Genomic DNA, 27,777 nt, shown 5'->3' with positions numbered 1-27,777 from the left:
GTTATTTAACAGTTAATAAATGTGACGTTTAATATAGGATACCAGAAAAGTAAAAATTAGTATGCTGGTCTATCTCACTACAGAGCCCACAATTTTACCTTGTTTTACTTTCTCTTAATTTAGTGCTCTCTGATTCATAAATATTGATTACGAAGCCTGTGTTCTGTAACTGTTAGTGAGGTGTCTATGTCCTGAGATCGGGTGGACGGCGGTGGTGTGGACATGCATTAATGGGGTATTTGAATATATACTTCTGTTTCAGGAATTTGACAAAGTCAGTGCACAGAAAGTCCAACAGCTGTTTTGGGAAGTTGAGGAACTGCTATTTGAAGGGAAAGTGAGTCTCCAGACCCAGAATCTCCTGGCCGAATGCAGTGAATGGGCAGGAAGATCCCTTCACCTTAGGTACCGAAGCGGCGGCTTCTGGAGTGGGGCTCTGATCCACGCACGACTGCTTTTCCTCTATTCCGCCAACACATTGTAACTGAGGACTTTTAGCCAGTCAGAGTATTTATCAGGAACTTAGTCTTAGGTCCCAAGGAAAACTCGCCTTTTGACTTGTCAGAAGGAAATCTAGGTCGTTCTCGGAGAGGCGTTATACACATGATGGTTTGCAAAAGTCTGAGGAGTGTCCCTTCAACTGAGTTCACTCTGTGTGAGTGGCAGGCACTTGTCATTGTTGGGAGCATCCTTGTAGGGGTGAGGGAGTAGGTGGCGTGGGGTAGGGGTGGGGGTGGGGGAAAGCGAATAGTGTGGGGTGGGATGGGAGTGGGGGGTTGGTAATGGTGGTGCTCCAAAGGCTAAGTGATTGCTTACTTGAAAAACTTGCTTGATAGGCCCAGACTATCCATACCTCCTTACTTTTCTTCACACCAAAGAAGACATTTATCATGTTTTATATTCAAGATGTGGGAAGCGTTGTTTTCTTCACTCTGCCTTGCTACAAGGAGGAAGGGGAAATCCACTTTAGTGTTCTCGGGTTCTGAGCTGAGCAGAATGAGTTGGAACGCTAATGTACACATACTTGGCTTTTCTGCTTAGCTTGGCAAGGGAACTTAAAAAAAATTCTCTTAGCTAGGTATGGTAATGGATGCTGTAACCCCAGTAATTTAGGAGGCCAAGGCAGGAGGGGGAGTGTTAGCTGAAAGCCTGTCTTGGATACATGGTGACATCTACTTTAAAAACAAACAAACAGCAGGGCGGTGGTGGCGCAGGCCTTTAATCCCAGCACTTGGGAGGCAGAGACAGGCAGATTTCTGAGTATGAGGCCAGCCTGGTCTCCAGAGTGAGTTCCAGGACAGCCAGGGCTACACAGAGAAACCCTGTCTCGAAAAACCAAAAAAAAGACAAAAACCAAAAATAAAAAATAAAAAAAAAAAAAAAAACAACAACAACAACAACAACCAAAACCAAAAACCCACAAATACCCAATGCCAAGAAGTCTTGCCTAGGCAATTTTAAACAATTCTTCACACAGCCCTTCAGAACATGATGCCTGCAGTGAGGAAGTGACTGCGCAGGCGCACTTCCCCAGTGTCAGGAGCTCAGGCTCATTTCTCTCACCATCATCTTACATTTTCATATGAAAACAAAGAAGAGAAGTGAAACAAAGAAAAACGACACAAGCCAAGACTGTAGATTTGTGGATTTTTTTTATTCACTATGCCTATGCAAATGACAGTCTGTAGTTAGTTTCTCTGAGCCAAGGACAGTGGTTCTCAACCTTCCTAATGCTGTGACCCTTTAATACAGTTCCTTGTGTGGTAGTGACCCCCCCAACAATAAAATTATTTTGTTGCTATTTCATAAATGTAGTTTTGCTACTGTTATGAATCATAATGTAAATATCTGATATACAACCCCCAAAGCAGGGACTCACAGGTTGAGAGACACTGCCCTAGACCTTCAGGTTGATCATGCGTTCTCTCTAAGCCATTCGTCACTCTCCCAAGCTATGATTCCGATTTGCACCTGATCAACCAATAAACGAAATAAGTGGTGAAGAGGGTGGACACAGCTGCTCACTCGTTCAGTCCAGACTGGGCAGAGCCATGCTGCCCCTCTTCAACACTAGGATGAGTCTCTCAACCCAGAGCACACTACACCGTATCCTGTGGGCCCTTCAGAAGCAATATTGCATGCTGTGTTTAAAATCATGAACTATTTTCCCCTTGTCTGATAAACTCCCAGCGTCTTAGCTTGTCTTCTCTTGCAGGGTGTTAGGAAGACAGCTCATCCCACCAACTGATGAAGGTTTCCAACATTTCCAGGGGAGCTTGCCTAGCTCTGCCAGTCACAGACCTTTACCTCATGCCCCTGACCAGATCAGCAGCATCAGAGAGTAAGTTTCCAAGTGTTAATATTTGTACCAGCATGGTAGTGTTAATCTAAGCATGAGAGGAGTACGCAGAAGGATCTGATCATCCTCAGCTACTTGGCAAGCTTAAGGCAAACCTGGGCTACATGGACTCTGTCTCAAAAACTTAACCCAAAAGTATTTGTTAACTTTAATGTAGCTCTCCTCCTCATATTTAACTCTTCTGTGAGCCTTGGCTCTATCTAATTTACATGAAGATCAAGATATCGATCAGAGACAGACACAATGTTTTTCACAAAATGCTCTGATACTAAATTGATGCTGTGTCTTTAGATATGTTTGCGTGTGTGCAGATAAGCAAAACATAAATCGAATAAACATAATCACAGGGGAAGTCATGTCGGCGCATGTTTCAATGACTATGAAAGGCAAAACCTAATTCAAATCAAACACCTCGGGCTGGCGAGATGGCTCAGTGGGTAAGAGCACTGACTGCTCTTCCGAAGGTCCTGAGTTCAGATCCCAGCAGCCACATGGTGGCTCACAACCACCTGTAATGAGATCAGACGCCCTCTTCTGGTGTGTCTGAAGACAGTTACAGTGTATTACACCGCCGGAGTGAGCAAGGCTGGAACGAGTGGGGCCAGAGCGAACGAGGCCATCTTGAGTTCAATTCCTAGCAACCACATGATGGTTCACGGCCATCTGTACAGCTACAGTGTACTCATACACAGAAAATAAATAAATTAATCTTTAAAAATAAAAACAAACAAAAAACAAAAAACAAACAACCAAACAAAAACCAAAAATCAAACACCTCATTTTGATGGGTTCTAAGCCTCAAGGCATGAGCCAAAGAAATAAAATTTCATCCAGTTGTCTTTAGGTCACTAACATATTTTTGATGAATCCCTTTATTGCCACGTATGCATGTAGGGGCTGTGCTGTCACATTCATTCAGACCTGTGAGGAGGATGGAGTTACATAAGTTATAACCTTAGGAAGCCTTTAACCTTTTAAAGGATCTCTGGGGTTACATGTTTTAGAAGAAAGTTGGGTGTGGCGAAAGGTACCTGTAATTTCAGTGCTGGGAAGGTGGAGGTAGACAAGTCTCGGAGCCCACTGGCTAGGCAGCCCATCCTCCGCGGCAAGGTCCAGGCTAATGAGAGAGCCTGTCTCAAAATACAAGGTGGATAGCTCTTGAACCAAGATCCAGAGTTATCCTCTGGTTTCCACATTCACACACACACACACACACACACACACACACACACACACACACACACTTACTGGTTCAGAAAATAGGTGTTCTGTCAAATGTAACATCTGGAGATGTTTCAGAGACTGTGTACCTTGCAGGTAACTTAGAAGTCTATCAGTCATGTAAGCACTACATTCTTGTGTTGTACAAACTCCCATATGTAGAATGTTTTTGCTCCTAGGCTGTGTATCTCTGGCTCTCAGATAGTCCCGGAGATACTCTCCGCCTCTGCCCTGACAGACCCTGATGGCACAGAATTGGCTGACCTCACATCATGTTCATCCCTGAAGGAAGAGGTGTACCACGTGGATGGAAACATTGAAGAATATTTTGCCTTTGACAGAAAGCAGGAGTAAATTGAATTTTATTTTCCATACTTCTTTGTTTAATATCAATTCATCATATGCTTTTAATATTTTGTATATTTGTTACTTATGAGAGACTCCTATTCTTTTGAAGGAAATATACCCTAAAGAGGTTAGATCTTGGTAGAACTTGTAAATACTAGAGCTAGGCATTTCTTTCTTCTCAACAATGTGGTAGACAGGAAGAAAGGGTTTTGTCTAGCATGCTAGTGAGAGTGAGCATTGGAGCCTTATGCCTTGGGGCTCCAGGCTCCCTACACTTAGCTCCCTGGGGATAAAGATGAAGTTCCAATCTTGGTGTTAAATGCATATTTTGTTTTAAACAATAGTGACATACCATACATTTTTCTCATGATTAAAAAAAATCAATATATTAAAAAGTAACCAGGTACTAAATCAAGTCCTAGAAACTGTAAATCATAGGGATTCATCTTTTCTGATCATCATGGCATTAAAATAGAAATCAATAGGAGATCCAGAGAATTTGTCAAGGGAGAAATTAGACAGATACTCCTGAATAGTTAATCTCATGACAATCTAGATTGGAGCACAGCACAGTCAAATGGACGGCTCTGAAGAAGAGCAGCTCAAAACGCAGATATGGTAGCACTCTATCTACTGGGTAGCACTAAATGTCTGTGATTAGGAATAAAGACAGACTTTCACTGATTTACACATGAAAAGACAGAGAGAACTCAGTCCCCAGACCATTCAAGTAATAACAGAGTTTACAGCGGAAATAAAGAAATGGAGACTCAGAGAAAAAGAATAAAAGAGGTCAGTGAAGAGTCATTTTTTTTTTCTTGTCTGTTTTGGTGTCTCCTGGTTCTGTTGTTTAAATTGGCAAATTGAAATTGTGTATTTTAAAAATAACAGTGGACTCACTAACAAGAGAATGTTATATTTATTGATACATATGGATACATACGTGTTTACAATGTATATGTTTACAAGATTGATGATAAATATGTAATAGATAAATAGATGATAGAAATATAGATAGATGATAGATTGATTGATAGACAGATAGGTAGATACACAGACAGATAGGTGATAAATAGACAGAAAGATGATAGATACACAGATAGATTGATAGATGATAGATAGATAGATAGATAGATAGATAGATAGATAGATAGATAGATAGATAGACTAAAACACATAGATAATTATTTCAATCTTAACCCCTGCTATTCTACTAATCAGAATGAGTTTCATCCTAGTGGGGATGAGCATCTTGAACAAAACCCAAGACTCCGTGGCAGGAAGAGGCATCGACATGGCCTTCCTCCCGTTTCCCCTGATGACTGTATCAGAGATGCTGTGGCAGCAGAAGTGTTTGATCATGTTTGGACCAATGTGGTAGAACTACTGGAAGATCTCATTAGAAAAACCTGGGAATCTGCACTCACAGGTACTGCTTTATAGACTTTGGCCTCCAGGAAAGAACAGAAAAGACCACCTAGCCAGAGCTTTCTCACGCCTCACCTCATGTTTAGGCTAGACCCAGAACATGACTGAAATGAGAAGTAGCCATTCTGCCTTATACACAGGCAATCTTTAATCACATAGAAGGGATAGCCTTGTGCTGGAGACTCTTCTTTGCCTCACGAAGTAATCTGTTCTTCTACCATTGATAAGATTATCGCTGTAGCCAGCTGTTCACTGGAGTCTCTGCCTTCTGCTTCAAGGTGGTTTAGTCAATGTCTATAGCATAAACTCATGATAACCCAGGACACATATTTCTCTTTGATTTTTCTGTTGATGCAGGTGGGAAAAAACATAAGGAAAAACTGAAAGTAGCTGAGACTAGATCTCCACATGTGCTCATGTCTCGTCTCAGCACGGATGTTTGCAGTGTCCCCCCGTCCCGAAGCTCTGAAACTCTCCAGCCACCCTTGGCTCCCCACTTTAACCCACCCCAGGTATGTGCACTGACACGGGGCTCTCTGCTCCTTTATTGTTAGGTCTTTGCTTCTGTTCGTGGAGAATGCCATTTCATTCACCTCTCTCCCTAATGAACCTCACACTGTCTTGTGCTTGAGGACACTGGATGGCTCCTATCACCATATTTGAACGTGTCTTAAACAGAAAATAAAAAATCGCTAAAGACAGCAAAGAAGGGTAGTAAACAACTTACAAACAATGTACTTGGGGGTTTCTCAGTAAGATTAAAATGCAATATGGTTGTTATGCAGTGTCTAAGAGAATCACAACATTCTTTAGTGGACACTCAAGCTTTGCTTTGAGATATGGAACTCTTATCTACAGTTTAGGAGAACAAATGATATTTTCCCTAAGTTTCTAGCCACATTGAACATTATAAATGATTCCTACATCTTACACGAGAGTTAAGAGAATGTTAATGGGTACTCCCAGAGTTCATGGAACACTCATTCATTGCTTTTATGACATGTCCCCTATTAGATGCTTCAAGGAAGATGAATTGATGAGTGAAACTAGTCGCTAACTTAGTGAGATGAAACTATAACACAGGGTCAGATGCCATACATTCTGTGAGGGATGGGAAAGGAAGGAAGAGAGGGAAGGAGGGAGGGAGGGAGGGGATGGAAGGAGGTATTGTAGAGATTTTTAATCTCAACCCTGGGTTCCTTCTCTACCTTTGATCATTTAGTTCTTGAATAAAAGACACACAAGCTTTATACTTTACAATAAGTACAGCAGAAGAGCTGGGTAGCTATCTACCTCTATGCTATTAGAATCTACTTTCCTATTGATAACCCCAATTATCTGGGCTCTTAACTCCAATTGGCCAGTCCTCAAGGCCTCTCTCTCTCTCTCTGTCTCTCTCTCTGTCTCTCTCTCTGTCTCTCTCTCTCTGTCTCTCTCTGTCTCTCTCTGTCTCTCTCTCTCTCTCTCTCTCTGTCTCTCTCTCTCTCTCTCTCTCTCTCTCTTTCATAGATGAGGATCAAATCCAAGGCCTTGCACTTGCTAGGCAAGTGCACTTTCACTAAGCTAAATCCCCAACCCCAAGGGCCATGTTCTCTTGAACTCACCTAACGCATGGTAGCTTCTCCTCCTCCTTCACCTCCTTCTCCTTGTGGTTCTCCTCTGACCCCAAACCCACCTATGTCTATTCTCCCAGCTGTTAGCTGTTGGTATCTTTATTTACCAATCAGAAATAACTTGGGTGCAGGGTCACTTAGAGTCTAGGTGTGGAGTCTCTCATCTCTGGGGCAAACAGTTTTGAGGAACCAACATTAACTTTAGAATACAAGCTGCTTTAGGCTAACCCACTACAAGGGAGGAAATTAAAGAATGGAGGAGAGAATTGTGTATCTTGATTAGAGACTGAGGGTTGAGCTTTTTTGGGGGTGATGCTTGAGCAAGAACATGAAGAGATGAACATGATAGGTGGAGTTTGTGGTTAGGCCTAGGCCATTTCAGTCCAGGTGTCAATGAAAACAAATGTATCTGAGACTAGTATTTGGACTGAGTGTTTAAATGGCAGAATTCAAGAAACCGCAGGGCCCTGAAGCAAAAACAATGGGCGGGGGGAGGGTGGGGGGGAAGCATTGGAGTTAAGAGACTTGTATGGAGTATTGTCTCGGATATGTTAACTCTTCTCTACACATTAGTCTCTGTATGTTGAGGATAAGGTCTAAGAATTCTAGATACCCGAGAGAGCTCAGAGCACAAAATCTGCATATGAGCCTTCAGTGCAGTCCTCCGTAATTTAGTCTTTATTTTAAAATGGAGTAGCAGGTGAGGCTAGAGAGAACTGGCTTGTTCGTGGGAGGTCTTCAGGGTACCAGGGAGTCTGCACATGACGTTAATTCCACCCATCTTGTGTTAGGGAGCAGAGTGAAAGTATCGTTTGCCATTTTTGTTCTTGAGCTAAAGGCCATTACTCCTCACCCACACATACACACATAGGAAGAAATGGTACACCCACACATACACTCACAGGAAGAAGAGGTACACCCACACATACACACACAGGAAGAAACGGTACAGTTGCTAGCAGAGTGGCTGAGGGGTTGAGCTTTACACATAGCATGTATGTACATTTGGAGCCTGACATGATGTGAGTCCCTTTCTTGCAAACCTCACTGCCATTTCTGTGACATTTGTACAGTTGGGAGCTCTTAACAATTAATGGTTTTAAGCTGTTTTTTAGTGCGCAGCATCAAGGCAAGACTTGGTGTTGTCTATAAATAGCCAGCAGCTATTTATATATCCCATTTAATTAAGTTGCTTTAGATCATAAGATTTTGCCTTGTTCAGAGGAAAAAAAGAATACCCTGTCTTTTACAAAGGTGGCTAAGCATAAATTAAGCCCCAGTGATGAATAAGATTTGTTAAACTGAGAAAACAAAGCAAAACAACCAGGAGGCAAACCTATACATTTAGCTGGGAGAAAGTAAACAGAAAAAAACATTGTAAGACCAAATGGAAGCAGGCCTGAATGAGATTTGTAGTTCAGGGTAAAGCAGGACTTAAGTTGTGAAGACCAGCAGTCTCAACCTGCCTGGATCCCTGAGATCTCTCAGACACTGAGCCACCAACCAGGCAGCTTATGCTACCTCATATAAGGCCCCCAACACACACACAGCAGAGGACTGCCCGGGTTGGCCTTAGTGAGAGAAGGTGCACCTAAACCCTTGAAAGACTTGAGACCCCAGGGAAGAGGGACTCCTGGCGGGGTGTGAGGGATATGGAAGTGAGGGGGAGGAGAGGAGGAATGGGATGAAGAACAGTCAGAGGACACAACTGGACTGTAAAAAAAGAGATTAAAGATAATTTTTTAAAAGTTGTTTACTGCTGTGGAGCATCAACTGTGTAGATATTCTGTGTTGGCTTCTGTTACAATTGCACGCTGTTTAAATATCCCATTTAATTAAGTTGCTTGAGGTATTAAGTTTTGTGGGGTCTGCCAGGCTAGCTTTGCTCTCTAGCACAAGGCCCTTAGGATAACTCTTCTCTGCTTTTCCTGTTTGGAAGTAAATTTCGAAGTTGTTGTTGCTTTTGGTCTCTGATCCATCCCATGTAATGTCCCTTGCCTTGTTTCATCTGAAGATGAATTCTGTAAAGATGGCCCCTATGGTTTTATTTTTCAACTGCTACTCGGTTATACTTTCCTCTCACCAGCTAAGTGTCTGCCCCTTTGCTGCCTCCTGGTTCCCGACAGGCATCTATCAATGAACTGGCCCTGGGCATCGCTTGATGATGCTACTCTTCTGTTTTCAGTTTCCTCAGCTCCATCGCTTCTCCAGCAACTTCTACAGTGACTTGAGTGGTGTGATGACGATTCAAGCCAAACCGCTCCAGCAGAGGCCCACTTATTCTGCAGATAGAATGCAGTAAGTATTGGGGAAGAATTACCCCGTGTGCAAGGACAAAAACAGATTCTTCTATTATCAGTCACAAAACAATCACTGCTGTGTACTAGGTTTGAAGAGATGAGGGAACGGGAGCAGAGATGTGAGTTCTTCATCCCTCGAGCTTTATTATTAGATTGCCAACCCTTTCCCTTCCGCTCTTCACTGACACAGCAATAGAGATGTTCGTTCCTTCAACATATTCTCCAAAGAGAGTGGGATCTGTGTGCCATTGTGTGTTTCCTACTCCAGGGAACTTAGGTATGAGTAACTACTGTGATTTTCCTTCCCCAGAAATGAGCAAGATGACAAACTGGCTGGGGGAGGGTTCGGAGCATCCTCACGTCACCGACTCGGCCGAATTCTAGATGCCCGGGGACCACAGACTTCTGCCAAGAAGACACCAGTGCATAGGAGACTGCCTTCAATTGCTTCAGACCCACAGAGGCTGAAAACCCCCACGGTCTACAGCGATGAAATTCTGAGAGGAACCAAACTGTAAGCTTTGCTTCTTTCTCGGCAGTCGAAGGCTGTGAGTCACTCAGGGTTAATGGCTGCAGAGAAGGGACCTTCCATCAGACTTTACACCAGATTTTTCTAATGAGTTCATGTGTTTGATTTTGCTCCAGCCATGTAGGTAGTAGACAGTTACCAGCACTGCTGGAAGAACGTCAAATGACTGCAGCTTAGGCAACTCGGGAAATTAAACTGAAGGCAGGGTGAGCTTGGGTTAAATGTAGTGGCCTCATCTGTAAAACTGATAATTAATGCTTCTAAATTACAAAACATTTTCTTATTGAAAGGTTTAAGCAACGTAATGCACAATAATACATTGGACAATAGTGCTCCTCCAATAGATTACAGACCAAATATATGACAGTGGCCACTTATGATTGCATTGATTCCTAACATCATAGTTGTTTGCGTAAGTCCACAATATAGTGTTTACACAATGACAGGATGGCCTGAGAATGCATTGCTCAAAGCACCTAGGTGTATACTACACCTGGGTTATATAAAATGCTTAACCAAACAATACAATACAATACAATACAATACAGTACAATACAATACAGGGCCTGGAGAGGTGCCTCCATGGTTCAGAGCACTGGCTACTCTTCCAGAGGACAGGGCTTCCATTCCCAACACCCACAGGGCGCCTCACACTATGACTCCAGTTCCCAGTGATCTGACACCCTCTTCTGATCGCCATGGGTACTGCAAGCATTTGATACCTTCAGGCAAAGCAAACATCCATAACTTGAAAGAGAGCAAATGTATCTTTTTAACAGTCTAAAAAATTTTTTTCACTTTCTTTAGAACAGAAAGCTTTTACATAGTAAATAACATTACAGGCTAACGAGAAAGCGGTCTGTTTCTCCCTTCATGGAGCTGCAAGAAGCATCCTGCCGGCCTGCTCGTTTGTCAGGGAGTATCTTAATAATAACAGGAGTTTGTTGATTTTTTTAAAAAAATCTAACATCGAAGTAAACTATACTACTGTTTATTCTATACTAAAAACTTCTATATTACCTCCAAGTCTAAGATGAGGAAACAGGCTGAAAGAAGTCGAAAATGTCTTTGTTAAGCAAACATCAGGGCACTAGGAAGCTCAGCTTGGGACCCCCAGCTGGTGCCCTAGTTTGGAGTCCACTTCCTGGACCACGTGCTACAGGCTCCACTGATAAGCCAGAGACCGTAGAGAGGCAGCCGTCAGGTCCTGGCAGGAGCTGGGGACAAGAACCGCTGCCAACAGTTGATCAGTAGCTGAACTTTGCAGAAAGCATCCACGGCCCCTGTCCTAGTTACTTTTCTGTTGCCGTGAGGAGACACCATACCAAGGCAACATATTAAAAAGAAAACATTTATTAGGGCTCATGGCTCCAGAGGGTTAGAGTCCATGATCTTCATGGCAGGAAAACTGACAGGAGACAAGCAGGCAGGTATGGTGCCTGAGCAGTAGTAGAGAGCTTACATCTGGTCCATGAGCACAGCACAAGACATAGAGATTGATGGAGCTCACTTGGAGTGCCATAGGCTTTTGAAACCTCAGAGCCCACCCCCCCCCCCAGTGACACACCTCCTCCAAGGAGGCCACACTTCTTAATCATTCCACCAATTGTGGATCACGCATTCAACTATATGAGCCTTTGGGCATTTTCATCTGCACCACCAAAGTACCCCTTTCATCTCTTTGTGTGTCAGCTTTGGGCAGTTTGGGTCTACTGGCTGTTCATTTATGCTATCTCCCCCTCCTCCTCGCTCAGGATGGTCACCTCCCTCTGCTTTCTTTATACCTTGCCTATGTGAGTGTCCTACTGTCAGCTCCACCTGGTGATCCAGTTTGAGAGTCACCCTCTGACTTAGACCTAAGCCCATTTCTGTTTCCTACTGAGATAACTCAAGACCATCACATTCTATGTTCTCTCTGATTTGGCCTCTGCCTCTGAATGTGAGTCTTTGTAGCATTACTCTTTCTGTTGTTGCTAACCAGTCCTTTCAGATAATTGCCTTTCATTGCTCCCCTATGGAATGTTAATGCCATAGTAGCTGCATAGATGCATGTACAGTAGTGTTTTGTATATGTAAGTCCAGATTTTGCCCGCTTTGAGGAGACTTCCCCTTTGGTTATATGTAATTATTTACCACCCCTTTCCCTTATCTTGATTCTGAACTGTATTTTTACCCATAAACATCCTATTGGATGCTTCCTCTTGCTGCCAACCCTTCATATCTATTTATACGTTCTCTTTCTTTTCTTTATTATGGTTTTGATGATGGTAATTGAATCCAGGGCCTCATTCAAGATCTCTCTCTGTCACTAAGCTATATCCTTAGCCCTGGTCTTCACCATTTATTGAATTGCTACCTTCTTGTGATTTTTTTAAAATGCCAAAAAATTGTTGACCATTGCAGCAACATCAAAAATATAAATAGAGAGGCCAGAGAGACAGCTCAGGAGTGAAGAGTGTTTGCTCCTATCCCAGTGGATGCGAGTTCAGTTGGGCAGCTCAGACTCTTGTATCATAAGCTCCAGGGGATCTGACAATCTCATCTGATCCCTCTCACACACATGTGGGAGGCACACAAATAAACATAACTGCAAAGAAAAATAAATAGCTTAAGAAAAAGAATATAAATTAAGGATCACTTGAGTCCTAAGTGTTGGTAAATGTCCTATGAACCTTATGTAGGCTTACACTGTTTCTTTTCTGTTCTTTATCCTTTACACTACAGTCATCTGTTTTATAATTCAACACTCCATCATATAATTTTTTATCTGACATGATAACATTTGTATTTCCCACAGTACAAATTTTTGAAAAACTGATTTTAATGACTAAAAAGAATCACATGGTTACGTAGTTATTTAGTAAGTATTTACTATTACTGAAGTTTTTCCCTTTGTTATCTGTATTATCTATGCAATCATTTTCTATCACTCTGAGTAGGAACAGTCTTAAATTGTTTTTACTGGAACTGTCTAGAACCAAAACTGTCAGGTTAAAAGCTATGAATATTTATAATACTCATATTTTGCTAGAATTCTTTTTAGAATGGCTGTGCCTATTTATAGTTCTGCTGGTAGTATAGTCACCTCCGTCTCTGTCTGGTAACCTCTACTGGTCAAAACTCGGCTATTCTTTAGCGGCTTTAATTTTATTGCTAAGTGAATAAATTAATTTAAGTTGTTTATTTTTATGCAAGAAAAATGGCAGATTTTTTTAATACTGACGTCTGATAGCTATATTCTTCTGTTGTTACTTTTATTTTAATTAGGATTTTTTTTTCTCAACCCTCCAACAAATAAACTTTCCACCCAGTGTGGAAGATTCAAAGCAAAAGTATCACGTTGACATCCCAGCATCCAATCAATGAAAAAATATAGAGAACAGTTTCACGTCTTCCTGGTGGCTGGCGTTCTCCCACCAGACAACAGTTTCTCACAAATGCCGCATAGCCCTTTAGTATCTGAAACAAAGCTTTGCAGTTGTCCTCATTTAGGCTCTGTGCTTTTATAAGTAACTGTATCCTTCATAGATTGTTCTACTCCCCAAATCTCAGTCATATTAATATCCAGGAGCTATCACAGCACCTTGCTGCCTGCTGGATCCCGCTGCATTGCACGGATCTCACTGTCACCGTCAGATCCTAGGAGAGGAGCTGTCCTGAACACTATTCTGCATACCACCCAGCATCACTGGCCACTCAGTAGATGAGGTTGATATTACTACTAACCGCGTAGGTCAGCGGGAGTGGAGCTCACTGCTCTAGCTTCGTCTCTGACATGCAACGCAGCTTGCTGTCAGGAGCACTGGTTTGGAAGCAGTTGCAATCAGGAGCTCAGACTGTGTCCTTCCCTTCTGTGTACTCCGGTGTTCAGTTGGATGTTGTTGTGTTTACAGGCAAACTGGCATGGAGTACCTGCCTTCCCCAGCAGCAGTGCCAACCTCCCGAAGCCGGTTACCCCCAATAGGCTCTGAGGCTGGGGAGCCCAACACAGCAGCCTCCGGATCCCGCCCTGTTTCTGTAAGATGAATTGCATTATATTTGCAACTATATATATATATATGTATAGATATATATATCTATATATATCTATATATCTATATATATCTATATATATATAGATATATATAGATATATAGATATATATAGATATATATATCTATATATATCTATATATATATATAGTCTACAGGAAAATAATTTTGGCACATCCGGAGAAGTGAATCCTACATAAGGGTGATCTAGTTAGCTGTGTTCAACATACCTTCAGAATCTGCTTCTAGAAATGGAGTGGCCTATGAGACTCTGAAGGGAACAGGGAGACTGATTCATTGTTTTTTGAACTAAAACTTCAGCTTGATCTAAACTAGAAAGACCAAGGAAAGACCTGAAACTCTGGCTGGTTTAAACAGAAGAGCTCAAAGGGCAAGAGGCAGGCAGCTCTGCGCCTCAGTGTAGCCACACAGAGATTTGACAAGTTACATCACTGGCCCCAAATCTTAGCCCTCTCTTCTTTAGGGCAGCAGCCAACCCCTTATCTGGGAGTCCTTATAAGCACCAGACACATCAATAAACTTTAAATGCTTTGCACAAATTAAGAGCTCAGTAAATTATGATCAATAGCCTTTATATCTGTTTCATTTTTATAGCTAATCTTTTCTGTGCTTTCGCAGGGCAGAGCCCAAGCCCAGCTCAGCCATGTAACTGTGGGCCTGGGAAGAAGTGCTGTAGCAGTGTGTATATCCAGGCCTCTCCCAGGCTTACAGTGACCCCTCACTTACTCTGACATAGGAAACTTGTATACGCAGGACAGACAGGCCCTGCTTATAGGAACATAAAGCAGAGAGGGAGAAAACGAACTATGTTTGTCTCTCACACACCTTAAGCATTAATAGGACCCTTTCCAGAAAACAAGAGCTATAGAGCTAAGCTGTTTAATCCTAGGATAAAGTAATCAATGCTGGCAGCAGTCACATAAACACGTCTGATGCTTCAAAAATGCACCATGTATTTCTCTGTACCTCATTTACCTCCTGTTGTATTACAGTTTTATTAAATTTAGTGATGTGGATACAGACTCCACACACAGACTCAGGTTTCCATAGCAAACCCTAACACAATTAGCAATGTGTCAGTGAAAATGTTCGAATAAGTGTGACTGAATACACGAAAGAATGATTGAAATATTTATAGGTTTCTTTGTGTTGTCTTAAGAATTGTGCTTCTTCTTAAAAAGAACATATTATCTCCCACTTAGTACAGGGGAAGGCACCCACAAAATCGTGTGTTCAGCGCAATGCCTGACAGCATCGAACGTTCACCCCTTCGAGAAAGGACCATTGTCCTGGAACAGCTTTCAAGGCCCAGCACAACACACACATACCAGGTAGGTTCTGTGTTAGCTCTAATTTCAACTTTAAATAAAAATTGGAAACAATATAGTTCATCCCTCTGATTCTCTCTCTCTCTTTCTCCCTACAGTCAGATACACCGCGAAAAGGCTCCCTGACACCCGTGGAGTTTGTTGCTCACACTTGGACAGGTCAAAGTATTTTGACAGGTTAGCATCTTTCACATGTAAAGACAATAGTAGAAGCTGGGTGTGGTGACATACTGCAGCCATCCTGGCACTCAAGAGGCTGAGGCGGGGGGGTGGGGGGTAGAAAGATGGGGATCACCCTGGGCTACACAGTGAAGGTGTCAAAGAAGAGGGGGGAGGACTAGGAGGGGACAACATGGACAGAGAGAGAGAGAGAGAGAGAGAGAGAGAGAGAGAGCACAATGGTGCTATTTATGAAGCGTTAAGCCCCTGCTTTGACCACATAGGAAGGACAGCAAGTGGACATGGTTCATGGTTGGCCTGAGTCAGGCACCATGCCAGACCATCACCTACCTGCTGCTGAGGGCCAAGTGGCAAAGGCAGGAGTGCTCTTAATGAACCAAGACCTCATTCCCCTAAAGCAAAGGAGCAGCTGCCTTCTGAAAGGCCACTGTCTCTTTCCTTCCTTCTCAATGAAACCCTTATTCTAGATCCTGTCTGAAAATCTAACATGACAATGTTTGAGAAAACTAAGACAGATTTGTTAACTCATCTGCAGTGCAGGTTACATACAAGTAACCTTTTCTGGGCCTAGTGTGCTAGTGGCAGATGACAGTTCTAGTGGGGATAGGAACCAGTGATGGTTTGGTTTTTTAAAGTGTATCGTATTTCTGTCCTCAGAAAAAGCATCACATGTGATGTACAGATCTATTCTATTTCTATCCTGATGCTACCACCCACAGGCTGAGGAAGCCCAGGGATGTCCCCACTGATTTGGGGGTGGGGTGGGGCATCTAACCAGCGGGACTGAGTGGACGGCTAGTCCTGGTGATGATGGAAGATCTAATTGAAAGGCTCTAATTAGCTTCCGTTGGATGTGTCGATTGCACTACGCCAAGTACACATGTCTAACGGGTTTTAGGGCACAGAGAGGTTGAGATGAAGAGAGAGCTGGGCTCTGGGTTAGTTTTAAATATGCATGGCTAATCTTTCAAACATTAAATCAGCATATTTTTTTATCACTATCCTCACTGGTGCTTAGAGATCTTTTGCATTTCCAGACAGGAGACCAGAGGTTCCTAAGGGATATGTTTCTGTACTTCTAAGGGTTTATTTTCTTTTTGCCTGGGAAAAAGGCATGTGGCTTCCTTCTTTACTCTGCTTCCAGAACAAAGACCGTCGGGAGCTACTGTCTGAGCTTTCACTTTGTTCTGTGGTAGGGAAATAAATTGAGATAACTATCTCCAAGAATGGGGTATATCTGTCATGGCAGGCACCACTACTCCAGTTCAGAAGGACCAGCCTTCCCATCTTCCTGAGCCCTAGACAAAGACATCTGAGGAGAAGCCCTCTTCTGCAAACTCCTCCGCTTTGGGAGAACGCAGAAGCATCTGGGGTTGGTTGAGGGAGTGATGCCTTGCCCTTAGTCAGAATTCTACATGCTGATGTTTGCATAGGAATCTGTGGTTCATGCAAATGTGACATTAAATAAACTATATATTTTTTTTTAAAGCAGGGAACAGACCGACAGACAAGCCTTCTTTAGAGACTGGCTTTTAAATCTTTTAATGCAAATACCTATGTATCTCGTGTTTCAGGTGCACAGTATCTGCCTAAATCTTATCAGAGGTCAACCCTGACTGCAAGAAAGAGGTTCCAAGTGGCCTCGTGATGTTACTGCTCCAGAATTACGGACTTGCTAGGAGCTCTGAAGCCTTGGCCACACCATTGGTCACGTGAAAAGCAGAGGAACAAGTATTACCTGGTGTATATAGTCATCTCTCTGGCAACAGGAGACGGCAGAATACCTGAGAGGAACACAAGAGCATAAGTAACTTCATTTTGAAGACTTGTAAAGCATTGTAAAGAGAATAAAATTTGAACTCCCTAACTTTTATGGGAAGCATGCCTGATGTTCCTTGGGCTTTAGGCTTTGCCTAAAAGACCCTAAGATGCCCTTAAATTCCACCTTTATAGTTAGTGTTTGCACACAGATAATATGAGTGCATTCCTTAAGAAGATGCCATTTTTAACTCTCTACCATCACTTACATTTCAGTCTCAATCTTTTAATGATTCATTCCATCAAAACTAAATAGCAGTCACATTTGAGACAATTTGTCCATTTGAAAAACGATTCGGGTTCTTCTGTTCATTGTGCTGACTTTAAAATAATTACTGTGTATTCAGTGTATAAAGTGATGGGTTTCATCATGACGAGATTTTTCCACACCTTTGTTATGGACTGATTAGTCGTGAGTATCTGAGAAATGTCTTATAAGACCATCGTGTTGAAATGCAGTGGTAAATTAGTTTTTGTTGTCAAATTTAGATAGTACTCTAAACGTCACACCACATTTAAAGGTGAGTATAAGCATAATTAAAATCCTTTGCATATGGTTCCAACATTGACACTTAGTTGACCTGTTTGGCAATTGGACAGAGGAAACTGTAACACCAGCATCCTTACGTCTTCCCAACCCATCTCTGCTCTGACGCGACTTCTTCACCACAGCCTCCCCTGAGCCTTTGCTGAAGGCAGCATTCCTTCTACCCTCTGCCCTTCCCCTCTTCCGAATTCTTCCGACCATATGTCTAACCTGACTCCTACAGTCAAGGGAGTGAAGAAGACAAAAGAAATGTCAGTTGGAGGCCAGACCGCTTTCTGATACTTATTCCTGATTGCTTCTCCTATACAAACGTCTCAAATCAGCACACTTCCCCCTTTTTATCAGCTAATTATATTGCATCAACATGAATCTTATTAATCTAAAGTGAAATTTTACTATATACACATGTATGCATATAGCATTTAAACAGATGATAAATTGTTTTCGGGACACTTCTTGTTATAAGAAGTGGAGATCATTGTCTACTTAGAGATGTTTGGAAATTGACCCCTCTGTGGTGAGAAGGGTTGGATCTGCTCTTTCACACAGAATGACAAATCAGAAGTGACTTCAAACCTATGTTCCACTTGATAGTTTCTACTTACACTCTCCCCACTCCAGTTTCTGCAGTGGTGTGGCTATGGGACATGCTAGGGACAGGCTGAGAAATGTATAGTAGTCAAGCTGTTGTGTTGATACTTCATTCCAGTTGGGCACTTTAAGGAGTGCGACTTTTTTTGCCTAGGGAATGTGCTTAGGGCTCAGTTTCTCATCCCAAAGCATTTGGGGCTTTATCTGAACTATTTCTCAACGTAAGCTGTGGAAACATTACAGAGAAAATATCAGTCTTCATGCAGCTGCTCTCTACATCTGGATAGAGAATGGCCATCGTCCTGCTCACCAGTGCCTGGCTGGCTGCTCTGTGGTCCACCATTGCTAGGAGAGCTACCCACTGTGCTCACTTCATATCCTTCCCTAGGTGCCATCTGATGGTTTCCTCCTCAACCCAAAGTCCGAAAAGGGAGGTGGCTTACAGCACATCTAACAATAAGGTAGTGACTTCAAGATAAATTATCATTCTTTTCAAAGAGCATGGAAGTGATTTCATGGAGGCTCTGCTGTGTTTGCCTTCAGAGGTTTGTGGCTGGAAATGTGTGCTTCGTATCAGCAAAGTAATGGATTAAAAGTAGGAAACAGGTACAGTTTCTAATCATCCAGGTGTTTTGAGTTGAAAGCAAGATACTGTGAATCGGTATCTAAAACTTCAGAGGTCTTGCTGAATCTGAAAGCAACCTTCCCCTGGAACTTATTTTCATGCCTGTGTTAAATGTATTTCATTTATAGGTGAAGTGGGATGCATATGTTAGTAATGGTGCTGTTTAGACCGAAAAGGGAAGTATCAGGGGATATGATTTTATAATAGTCTACTTCCATAAATGACTCTTATCGTAGGCTGTTTGGTAAAAATTGAAAATGGAAAATCACTTCTGAGAAAAAAAAAACCTCAAATACAGGTTAGTGACTCCATGAATTAAAATACCCTTAATTTATCCCAAGCCAAAGACAGAATGAGGGGATTTTAAAAACAATTCAAGAAAATATCAAATTTACAGAAAATTTCTAGATTTATTAAAAAAATTTATCTAGATAGATATAGATACAAAAAAGCATGCATCTTTATGTTTGTGTTTATCTGAACTTAGAAGGAATGTCTTTATTAATTGAGAGGTTCATTTTTCAATGCCAGAAATGATTTCAGTATATTTTTACTATCATTGTTTTCTAATAACGATGGATGATTGTTCAGGAATTTTAATCATTTAATTTTTAATAAAATATAAAAAGTTAAAAGAGTTTTTAAGAATTTCATTGAATTTATAAAAGCATTCTTACATTCTAATTTTATATAAGCTCTACAACTGTCTCTCATTTTGGAGTTTCAAACACACATCCTCACATTCATTCCTTCCTTTCTTTTCTTTCTTGTTTTGTTTTGTCTTGTCTTGTCTTGTTTTCTTATAGAGCTTCTCAGTGTGGCCCTGGCTGTCCTAGAACTCACTTTGTAGATGAGGCTAGCTTTGAACTCAGATTCGCCAGCTTCTGTCTGTCTCTTGAGTGCTGGGATTAAAGGCATGTGCCACCAATGCCCCAGTTCTCCACTCTTTCTTTTGTTGAGTGAGGGCTTCATGTAATCACAGGCTGACTTCAAATTCTCTATGCAGATGACAATAGCTCTGAACTCCTTCCTAATCCACCCACCTCCATGGCCCAAGTGCTGATATTGTACATATGTGCCACAATTCCCAGATTATTCAATTATTTCTAAGTGGACAGGAGACTTTCCCCAGCAAATTCACAGTACACAGATAAGTAGGCAGACAGTTGGAGAGAACAGGAGAGAGGGAGATATTGAGATGCCAAAGCTTTTAAATTCAGACTCCATTTCAGTGAACCTGACCTAAGTTTGAACTCAGGCAGACTAACAGGCTGGTACCTAGCATTAGTTTCCAAGTTGCCCACCAACAAAACCTGAGCCTAGCTCCAGTCTCTAAACTAATCCCCAACAATACCAGCGTCTCCAGGTTATTCCTCCAACAAACCTGTACCCCCAGGTTATAAGCCCTATCACCTGCTTAACCACCACCAATGCAGAGGGGAGCAGAAGTTTATGATATGACTCCCAGCACCAGCCAATTATGTTAAAGGCCACAGCAGCTTTCCAATTAGATGCTTGCACACGTATTCCCTGCTCGTTGCTTACTATAAAATCTTGCCCCAATAGACATTCAGGGCTCTCCCACCATCAAAACTAACCTACGTTGCTCCCCACAGCTACCTCGAATAGAATAAAAACCCTGCTGTGAGTTGCATCAGATCAACTCCTGTGTGTGTTTTTGGGGATCACTAACATTTCCCTGGCACAACAATATCTATAGGTTTGTAGATTTGCTCATCTACAAATCAACTGCTTTCCCTGCACCTTGTGACAAAGCTTCAATGCCTATCCTCCCTTATGTAACACTGACAAAGCTCCTAAGCTTGGCATCCAGTCCCTGTCTGTTCTATCCTAAATACAGAAATTATCTTGAACTATCTTCCTGAAATTAACCAGTGCTCTTCGGAGGACCCTGAAAGTGTGGCAGAGTGCATGCCTTTCCATGTTTGGAAACTTGCCTTTACCCATATCCTTGTTTGTCCCTTACTGAGACACACCTCAACTTGTTTTTGAAGAGATGGGTTTATCTTACAATTCTTCTTTGTCCACAGAGATTAGCAGCAAATCACACAGAAGCATATCTTCTACTTTTGTAGCTGTAATTGAGCCTACAGCTCAGCCTCCTTTTAAGACTCCCTATAGAGGGGAGGAAACTAAAGCCCATGAGACATACTTAACAGCACTAAGTAAACATGATATATTTTAAGGATGTCTGGAAGTGATTCAATAATGCAGAAGAAAATAACAAAGAAAACAAAAAACCCAACTTTACATTTTTCCACCTCCATACTTGCCTAGTGCAGTTCCAAAGAAAAGTTCTCTTCCATTATATTTATGCATTCATGATATATTGGTGTATGTGGATTATATATCATGGAATATAATAAATACAGTAAATTAATACAATTCTTGAAAACAGGCAATTTTAAAGCCAAGCATATACTATCATATCATTGAGCATTTCTACTCATAGGCAAATATATTGAATGGAAATAATTGAGTCAAGAGATATCTAAGAGAAGGAATGTTCATAACTATTCACAGCATGGAAAACATTTATATTTATATTACTTTGTTTTATGAAATATATTAATGTTCTACACTAGTGTATGGATACAGACACTATGTAATATGCTCCTCTGAATACTTATGTAATGATAATGGAACACTGTACATTTTGCTTTGTTCTTTGTTTTCTTTTGCTCTTTCACTTAATGTTGTATGAACTTCTTTTCATGTCAACACACACTGATGGCTCTTTTTAAAAAAAGTTACTGCAGGGGTGGGCAACATGGCTCAGCTGGCCAAAGAGCTTGCCACCAAACTTGACCACCTGAGTTTGATCCCCCAAATCCACAGGTGGATTGTTGTTGTGGTCCTCTGATCTCCGTGCTTGCATATAGATTAAAAATATAATTTTCTTAAAGAATTCAACTGAGGGAAGCCCTGGGTGTGTTTTCTCTAGGTCACACAGGCTACACAGGTGTTTGTGGGCAAACCAAGCAGTCTTTGTAAGAAAATAACTCAAGAAAATGGGAATCTGAGACATCTTTGGATTTCTACTTTCTTGACACTCTGCCTAGTGTGCGGTGGGCAAGGGTACTTCTTGTCCTGTCCTTTGGTAAGGAGAGTTGGGGAGTAGGGTGTAGAACAGGGACTGGACACCTCCATGGGTAGCTAGAAAATAGCCCCTCTATGCCTTCTTTCTGGCCTTTCTCTTCTGCAGGCTCGCTGTTTTAGCTTCCTTTTGACTATGCGCCATAATTCTTGTTTCTAACCTTCCTCATAGCATGCCTTCTTGCACCCTCTTCTGACCTCTGCCGTCCTGTCCCCCTACCCCCCATCCCTCACCCTTGTTCTGGCTTTTCTTTGTCAGACAATGTTTAGGGAAGTGCTAGACTGCAATCTCTTTTAGCTCTGGTGACTCAGTCTGTCAGCTGACACTCACTGGATGTTGGCTCCCCGAAACTTCTAGGTCACGGGAAGGCGGTTGCTGTGCCTGACCCTGAAGCAGAGGCCAGAGTGTGTCCCATGTCCCTGGGCAGTCAGCCCCGCCCTAAGACAGCAACTGATGCAGGTTTGCGCAAGGGCTAGTGAATTTAGAGTTCCAAAGAGTGCCTTTCGACATCACATCGAGGACTCTTCATTTGAATTTTTTAAACAGACTGCTTAAGAGATCCATAATCCTTCCCTTCCAAGGGAGTTGCAAAATCCTTAACAGCTCACACTAGCAGGCTTTAAGGTGTCCCGGACTGGTGATGTGAATTTCTAGTTTCTTGTCCATCCCGAAGCTACCCTAAATTCGACTTCCTCTGCCATCGTCATCTTTCCACAGCGAGAGCTTTCACGTGCAGGCTGAACTTCAGAGCTCAGAAGTTGTTCCGGTCTTTCACTTTCTCCTTGAACCCCAGAGGCCTGCGCGTATTACGCAGACGCAGACTCGTGCAAGGGCATCACAACAAACCTGCGGCGCTTTCTCTGCCAGCCTCAGAAAGTTTGTCCCCAGGGCCTGGCAGAGGCGGCGGCAACAGATTTACCAGAGCAGGAAGAACTGAGAGGACCTGGTGTGCCCCGAGGGGTTTTCTCGCTGAGCGCCGAGCTCCTTCTTCCCGGAGTTCCCAAACTTGTCCCCTGAATTGGAGAAAGACCTCCCTCCCTCCTCTGCTGCACTGTACAGCGACTGATCTCCACTTTCTCACCCGCAACCCAGAGAGAAGAGGGGATCCAGCGAGATGTTGTGGCTGTTGTTAGGGCTCAGCGGGCAGAAGCTATTGCTTTGGGGAGCAGCGAGCGCTGTCTCCCTAGCCGGCGCCACTATCCTGCTCAACGTCCTGCAGATGTTGGTAAACTACGCGCGGAAATGGCAGCAGATGCGGCCAATCCCATCGGTGGCCCGCGCCTACCCCTTGGTGGGACACGCGCTGTTTATGAAGCCCAACAACACAGGTATGTGTTTGTACAAGGAAATGTCTCCTCAGACCCCTAAGACTGCTAGGCTCCTCCTCACATACCTCAGACCTGCTAGGAGAAAGAAGAAATCTTTCAACCCACCCCTCTGCTACCCCCCCCCCCCCCGAATAGATTCCTAATTCTCTCCACTCCGGGTTTCCACTCTGGCGCCTGCCAAATTGCTTTGTGCCTCCCATCCTATAACGAACATAGCAAACATACGTGTGTGTATACGACACGTGTGTGTATATAACAGATTGCAGTATTTCCAAGTAACACATGATAAATATGCAGTTAAAATCCTCTTGGCCTTTGTATTTCCATCCTTCTGAGGACATTTTTCAAGGCCACTTCAGCAGATTCTACTGCCACTGGGGCCGTGAGGCAAATACATGGCTAGTTTCAAAAACTTTACTTATTGGAGAGGTTTTGGTTGTTGTTGTTTTGTTTTTTTAAAACTTGAAATAATTTTTAAAGAGATGTTTTTTGCAAAAAAAAAAATTTTGTTCTATTGCTTTAGAAAAATACTTTAAGTCAGAAAGTCCTTAAAAGTAGTGGTCTTTGTGGTTCCCTGTTAGGGATAATGTATTCCATCTTAACACTTAATTTTCATGGTTGTATAAGCTGGGACAGGCAGAACTGAGAAGAGACTTCCAGGTGGCACATTATAGAAGAACCTGCACAGAGCCTACCTTTTTTTCTGATTAACTATTAACAGTTGTTTTACAGGCTGATCATCAATTTTATATCTTCTTTTTTAAAATGTAGTTGCATCTCATTTTATTTTTTTAAATTTTTTATTGGTTACTTTATTTATTTACATTGTAAATGTTATCTCCCTTCCCAGTTTCCCCTCCACAAACCCCTGCTTCTGTGAGGGTGCTCCCCCACTCACTCATCCACTCCCTTATGCTAGGTATTTAAATCTTCTTAAGATCCTTTATCATCACTTCTGTGACCCAGGACAAAAACTGTCACAACAACTTAACTTGAATAACATGGAACATCATGGGAAAGTTTATACCAAAATACTGTCTAGCAGAAATCCAAGTAAACTGTCGTCATCTAACAATTGGCGTGGCTCAGGAGAAGTAATTCAACAACACAGTGTATGTTAAAACCATGTTGGTAAAACCCATGCTGTTTAGTTGGCTAATACTCAAAAGAAAGCTAACCCCCCCCCTTCCACTCTGACACTTGAGAGTATATTCTAACCATTCCACTGTGAAAATCACAGAAGACGAAACACAAAACTCAAAATGCCCATTGGTGAATAAAAGGGAGATTTTCTGTAGAAAGCCAGAGTCTCAGGAAACAGCTCAGGGTCTCTTGCTATACACAGAGTCCTGTCACGTTAAGGAAAGTGAGCCACCTCAAAACCTGGTGTTATATAAAGGGATTATTTTGAGTGTGTCGGTAAAGAGTTTTTCAAAGGTGGTTAGTGAATCTGGACAGCCCAGATAAGAAAAACTCCTCTTTAACATGCGCACAATCCTAGCACCCTGAGTATAGAAGACACAATGCAGAAAACAAACTGGTGTCTCTCTGAGATTTTCTTCAGCTACCTTGGTCATCAGAAGTAAGTCTGGGCTTGTCAGCCTTCAGACTTTACTGCTTAGGCAAGCCCCCAACCTTTCCTGCTTCCTCTTCCCCAGTTTTCTATGCAAGTATTTCGTTTTCCATAGCTGTCGCTACTTCTGACAGGCTAGGCTGCTCAAAGACTCAAGGCTTCTAATTCAGCTTAGACATTGTCTTGGCACATTTGTCTCAGCACAAATACATTATCCCAAGGTTGACTTTTTGAGGAAGCATTGTGTATGGTGTGTGTGTGTATGTTCATGCATGTATATGTGTGAATGTGTGCATTTGAGTATATATGTGTGTATGTATGTGTGTGTATGAGTGTGTGTATATATGTGTGTGTGTGTTTGTTTCTTCTTGGCTTAGTTTTTGAGATGGGGTCACTATGGAACCTTGGCTATATGTGTGTGTGTGTATGTGTGTGAGTGTGTGTGTATGTATGTGTACATATATATATGTATGTTTATATGTATAAATGTGTGCGAGTATGTGTGTGTGAATGTGTGTTTATGTAGGTGTGTGTGTGAGTTTGTATTAGTATGTGTATGTATGTATGTGTGTGTATTTATGTGTGTGTAAATGTTTGTGTGTATGTGAGTGTATACATGTATGTGTGTGTATTATGTCTGTGTGTATATATGTGTGTTGTGGGTGAATGTGTGTGGTAAGTATGTGTGTGTGAGTGTGCATGTATGTGTATGCATGAGTTTGTGTATTTATGTATGTATGTGTGAACGTGTATGTGAATGTGTGTGAGTGTGTGTATGTCTGTGTGAGTGTGTATATGTGTATGTATGTGTATTTGTGAGTTTGTGTGTGTATGTATGTATGTGTGTATATATATGTGTGTGTGTGAATGTGTATGTGAGTGTGTGTGCATGTGTGTAAGAACCCTTGAGGAATGAAGAGATCTGCACCCACAAAAGACAACCTCAAGGCCTCAGTTCTTTGGGCATCTGCATTTCCTCATTGTGGGAATTCTATGTCACCATCACATGTCTGTTGTCTGCTGTCACCATGACACTTCAGATGCTAACAATGATTCAGGGAGGTGCACACAATTACAGTGATAGTGATACCTGTTTATATATTTTAGTTTTGAAATATTTCTTTATGAACACTCTTAATCTGCTCATGATCCTCATTAATATGCCTGGTTGTTTTGATGTAAAACCACGTGCTATTATTGTTTTATTACACAAAGTAGCCTCTGAAACATTCTAGTTAGTGTTTGTATTATTTTGTTTTATTTTTCTACAGTCTTTCCAATAAATCACTTCCCATAATTTTAAGGAAATGTCTTTCATAACATTTTCACAAATTGTTTTTCTGTAACTTTAGTTTCAGGATTTTAGGTTTTAGATATTTTGATCTTTTCTGGGTTTCCTTATTTGGGATTATAAGTGCTTGAGATCAAAATTCTATCTGGGGTGGTCTTGACCTTAAAACCCCTCCAGCTTTCCTCTTGAAAAGTCTCATATTTTGTAGAAGTCTTAGTGACGAAGACCAGTTGAAAGGAACTTTGAGCTGCTGGGGTTCCTTAAAGTCATTCTCCTTGGAGTAAGCCCAAGGGATGAGAATGGCCACTCACAGAGGGATCCCGCATTCAGTCAACAAGCACTGGGCTCCGGGTGAGCAGTGTTGCCCAGCTTTCAGTTATGAAACTGACTTGCTTGGGAAGTTGCTAAGAACTCTCTGAGCTAAGGGTTTTATTGTTGTTCTTGCTCATTTTGTTTAGAGAAGTAACCTTTGCAGTTATTTCAGGATTAAAATGCAATCTGAACCAAATTACTAGATCTTTATCTAAGATGTGCTTGTTTACAATAAGTCTTTTACTTGCCAACCAAGCATTCATTGAGGCCCTTTGTACTCATCATCAAGCTCAGCAAAATTGAGCCTATCAGAACCTGCTAAGACACGACCTCTGATCTGAGTGACATTGTCCCTTATACAAGAGGCTGTGCCTTTTAAACTATGGCTAAGGTCCAGATTCAGGCCTTGGGGACCTCACTCTTAGTATTGCATGTAGACTCCAGCTGGCATCTAAACTCTTACACTTTCCAGTCTTCTCTGTTAAATAACCAACTTTCCCAGTGGGGCTCAACTTTTGGATCTGATTCCTTCCAATCACAGGTTCAAAGCTGCTGTCTCCCCATCACATCAGACCAAGGCAGGCATAGTGCTAAAGTAAACCAGAATGCTTTGAAACTAATGAACTGATACAGCCCTCAAGTTAAAATATTTCAATATGGCTGGGCGGTGGTGGCGCACACCTTCATTTAATCCCAGCACTTGGGAGGCAGAGGCAGGCGGATTTCTGAGTTCGAGGCCAGCCTGGTCTACAGAGTGAGTTCCAGGACAGCCAGGGCTACACAGAGAAACCCTGTCTCGAAAAACCAAAAAAAAAAAAATTTTTTTTTAAATATTTCAATATGTACATACATACATATACAGTTGTATGTGTGTATTTCTGCAAATGTATGGTACATATGTACAGGTGCCTATGGAGGTCAGACAAGAATGTTCAAGCCCTTGTAGCTAGATTAAGGTGTTCTGCTATGAGTGGTAGGACTTGAACTTGGGTCCTCAGGAAAAGCAGTGAAGACTTTTACCCAGTGAGCCATTTCTCCAGCTCTAATTTTTAAAACTTTAAAATAATATATGTGTGTGTGTGTGTGTGTGTGTGTGTATACTATGTGTGTGTGTGTGTGTGTGTGTGTGTGTATACTATGTGTGTGTGTATACTATATATGTGTGTGTGTGTGTGTATACTATATATGTGTGTGTGTGTGTGTGTGTGTGTGTGTA

The 27,777-nt window shown here is 42.0% G+C and overlaps 2 protein-coding genes across 2 annotated transcripts in view; both read left to right on the top strand.

The window, feature by feature from the left end:
- The window catches only part of Fam149a (family with sequence similarity 149 member A), a 52,035-nt gene extending 34,485 nt beyond the window's left edge, over positions 1-17,550 (top strand). Inside the window, exons 4-14 of the mRNA XM_031339652.1 lie at positions 263-405; positions 2,216-2,341; positions 3,760-3,930; positions 5,167-5,357; positions 5,714-5,868; positions 9,155-9,267; positions 9,580-9,783; positions 13,692-13,815; positions 15,053-15,181; positions 15,277-15,355; positions 16,933-17,550. Of these exons, the coding sequence (XP_031195512.1) occupies positions 263-405; positions 2,216-2,341; positions 3,760-3,930; positions 5,167-5,357; positions 5,714-5,868; positions 9,155-9,267; positions 9,580-9,783; positions 13,692-13,815; positions 15,053-15,181; positions 15,277-15,355; positions 16,933-17,006 (1,509 nt within the window). The 3' untranslated portion in view covers positions 17,007-17,550. The remainder of the gene's footprint in view (positions 1-262; positions 406-2,215; positions 2,342-3,759; positions 3,931-5,166; positions 5,358-5,713; positions 5,869-9,154; positions 9,268-9,579; positions 9,784-13,691; positions 13,816-15,052; positions 15,182-15,276; positions 15,356-16,932) is intronic.
- Positions 17,551-22,538: 4,988 nt separating this feature from the next.
- Positions 22,539-27,777, top strand: part of LOC116069215 (cytochrome P450 4V2) — a 25,849-nt gene continuing 20,610 nt past the window's right edge. Inside the window, exon 1 of the mRNA XM_031339651.1 lies at positions 22,539-23,385. Within this exon, the coding sequence (XP_031195511.1) occupies positions 23,172-23,385 (214 nt within the window). The 5' untranslated portion in view covers positions 22,539-23,171. The remainder of the gene's footprint in view (positions 23,386-27,777) is intronic.

The sequence above is a fragment of the Mastomys coucha genome, unplaced genomic scaffold (assembly GCF_008632895.1).
Source record: "Mastomys coucha isolate ucsf_1 unplaced genomic scaffold, UCSF_Mcou_1 pScaffold22, whole genome shotgun sequence".
In the NCBI taxonomy this organism is placed as follows: Eukaryota; Metazoa; Chordata; class Mammalia; order Rodentia; family Muridae; genus Mastomys; species Mastomys coucha.
The sequence above is the reverse complement of the archived record's forward strand: the minus strand, read 5'-3'. Positions and strand labels throughout refer to the sequence as shown.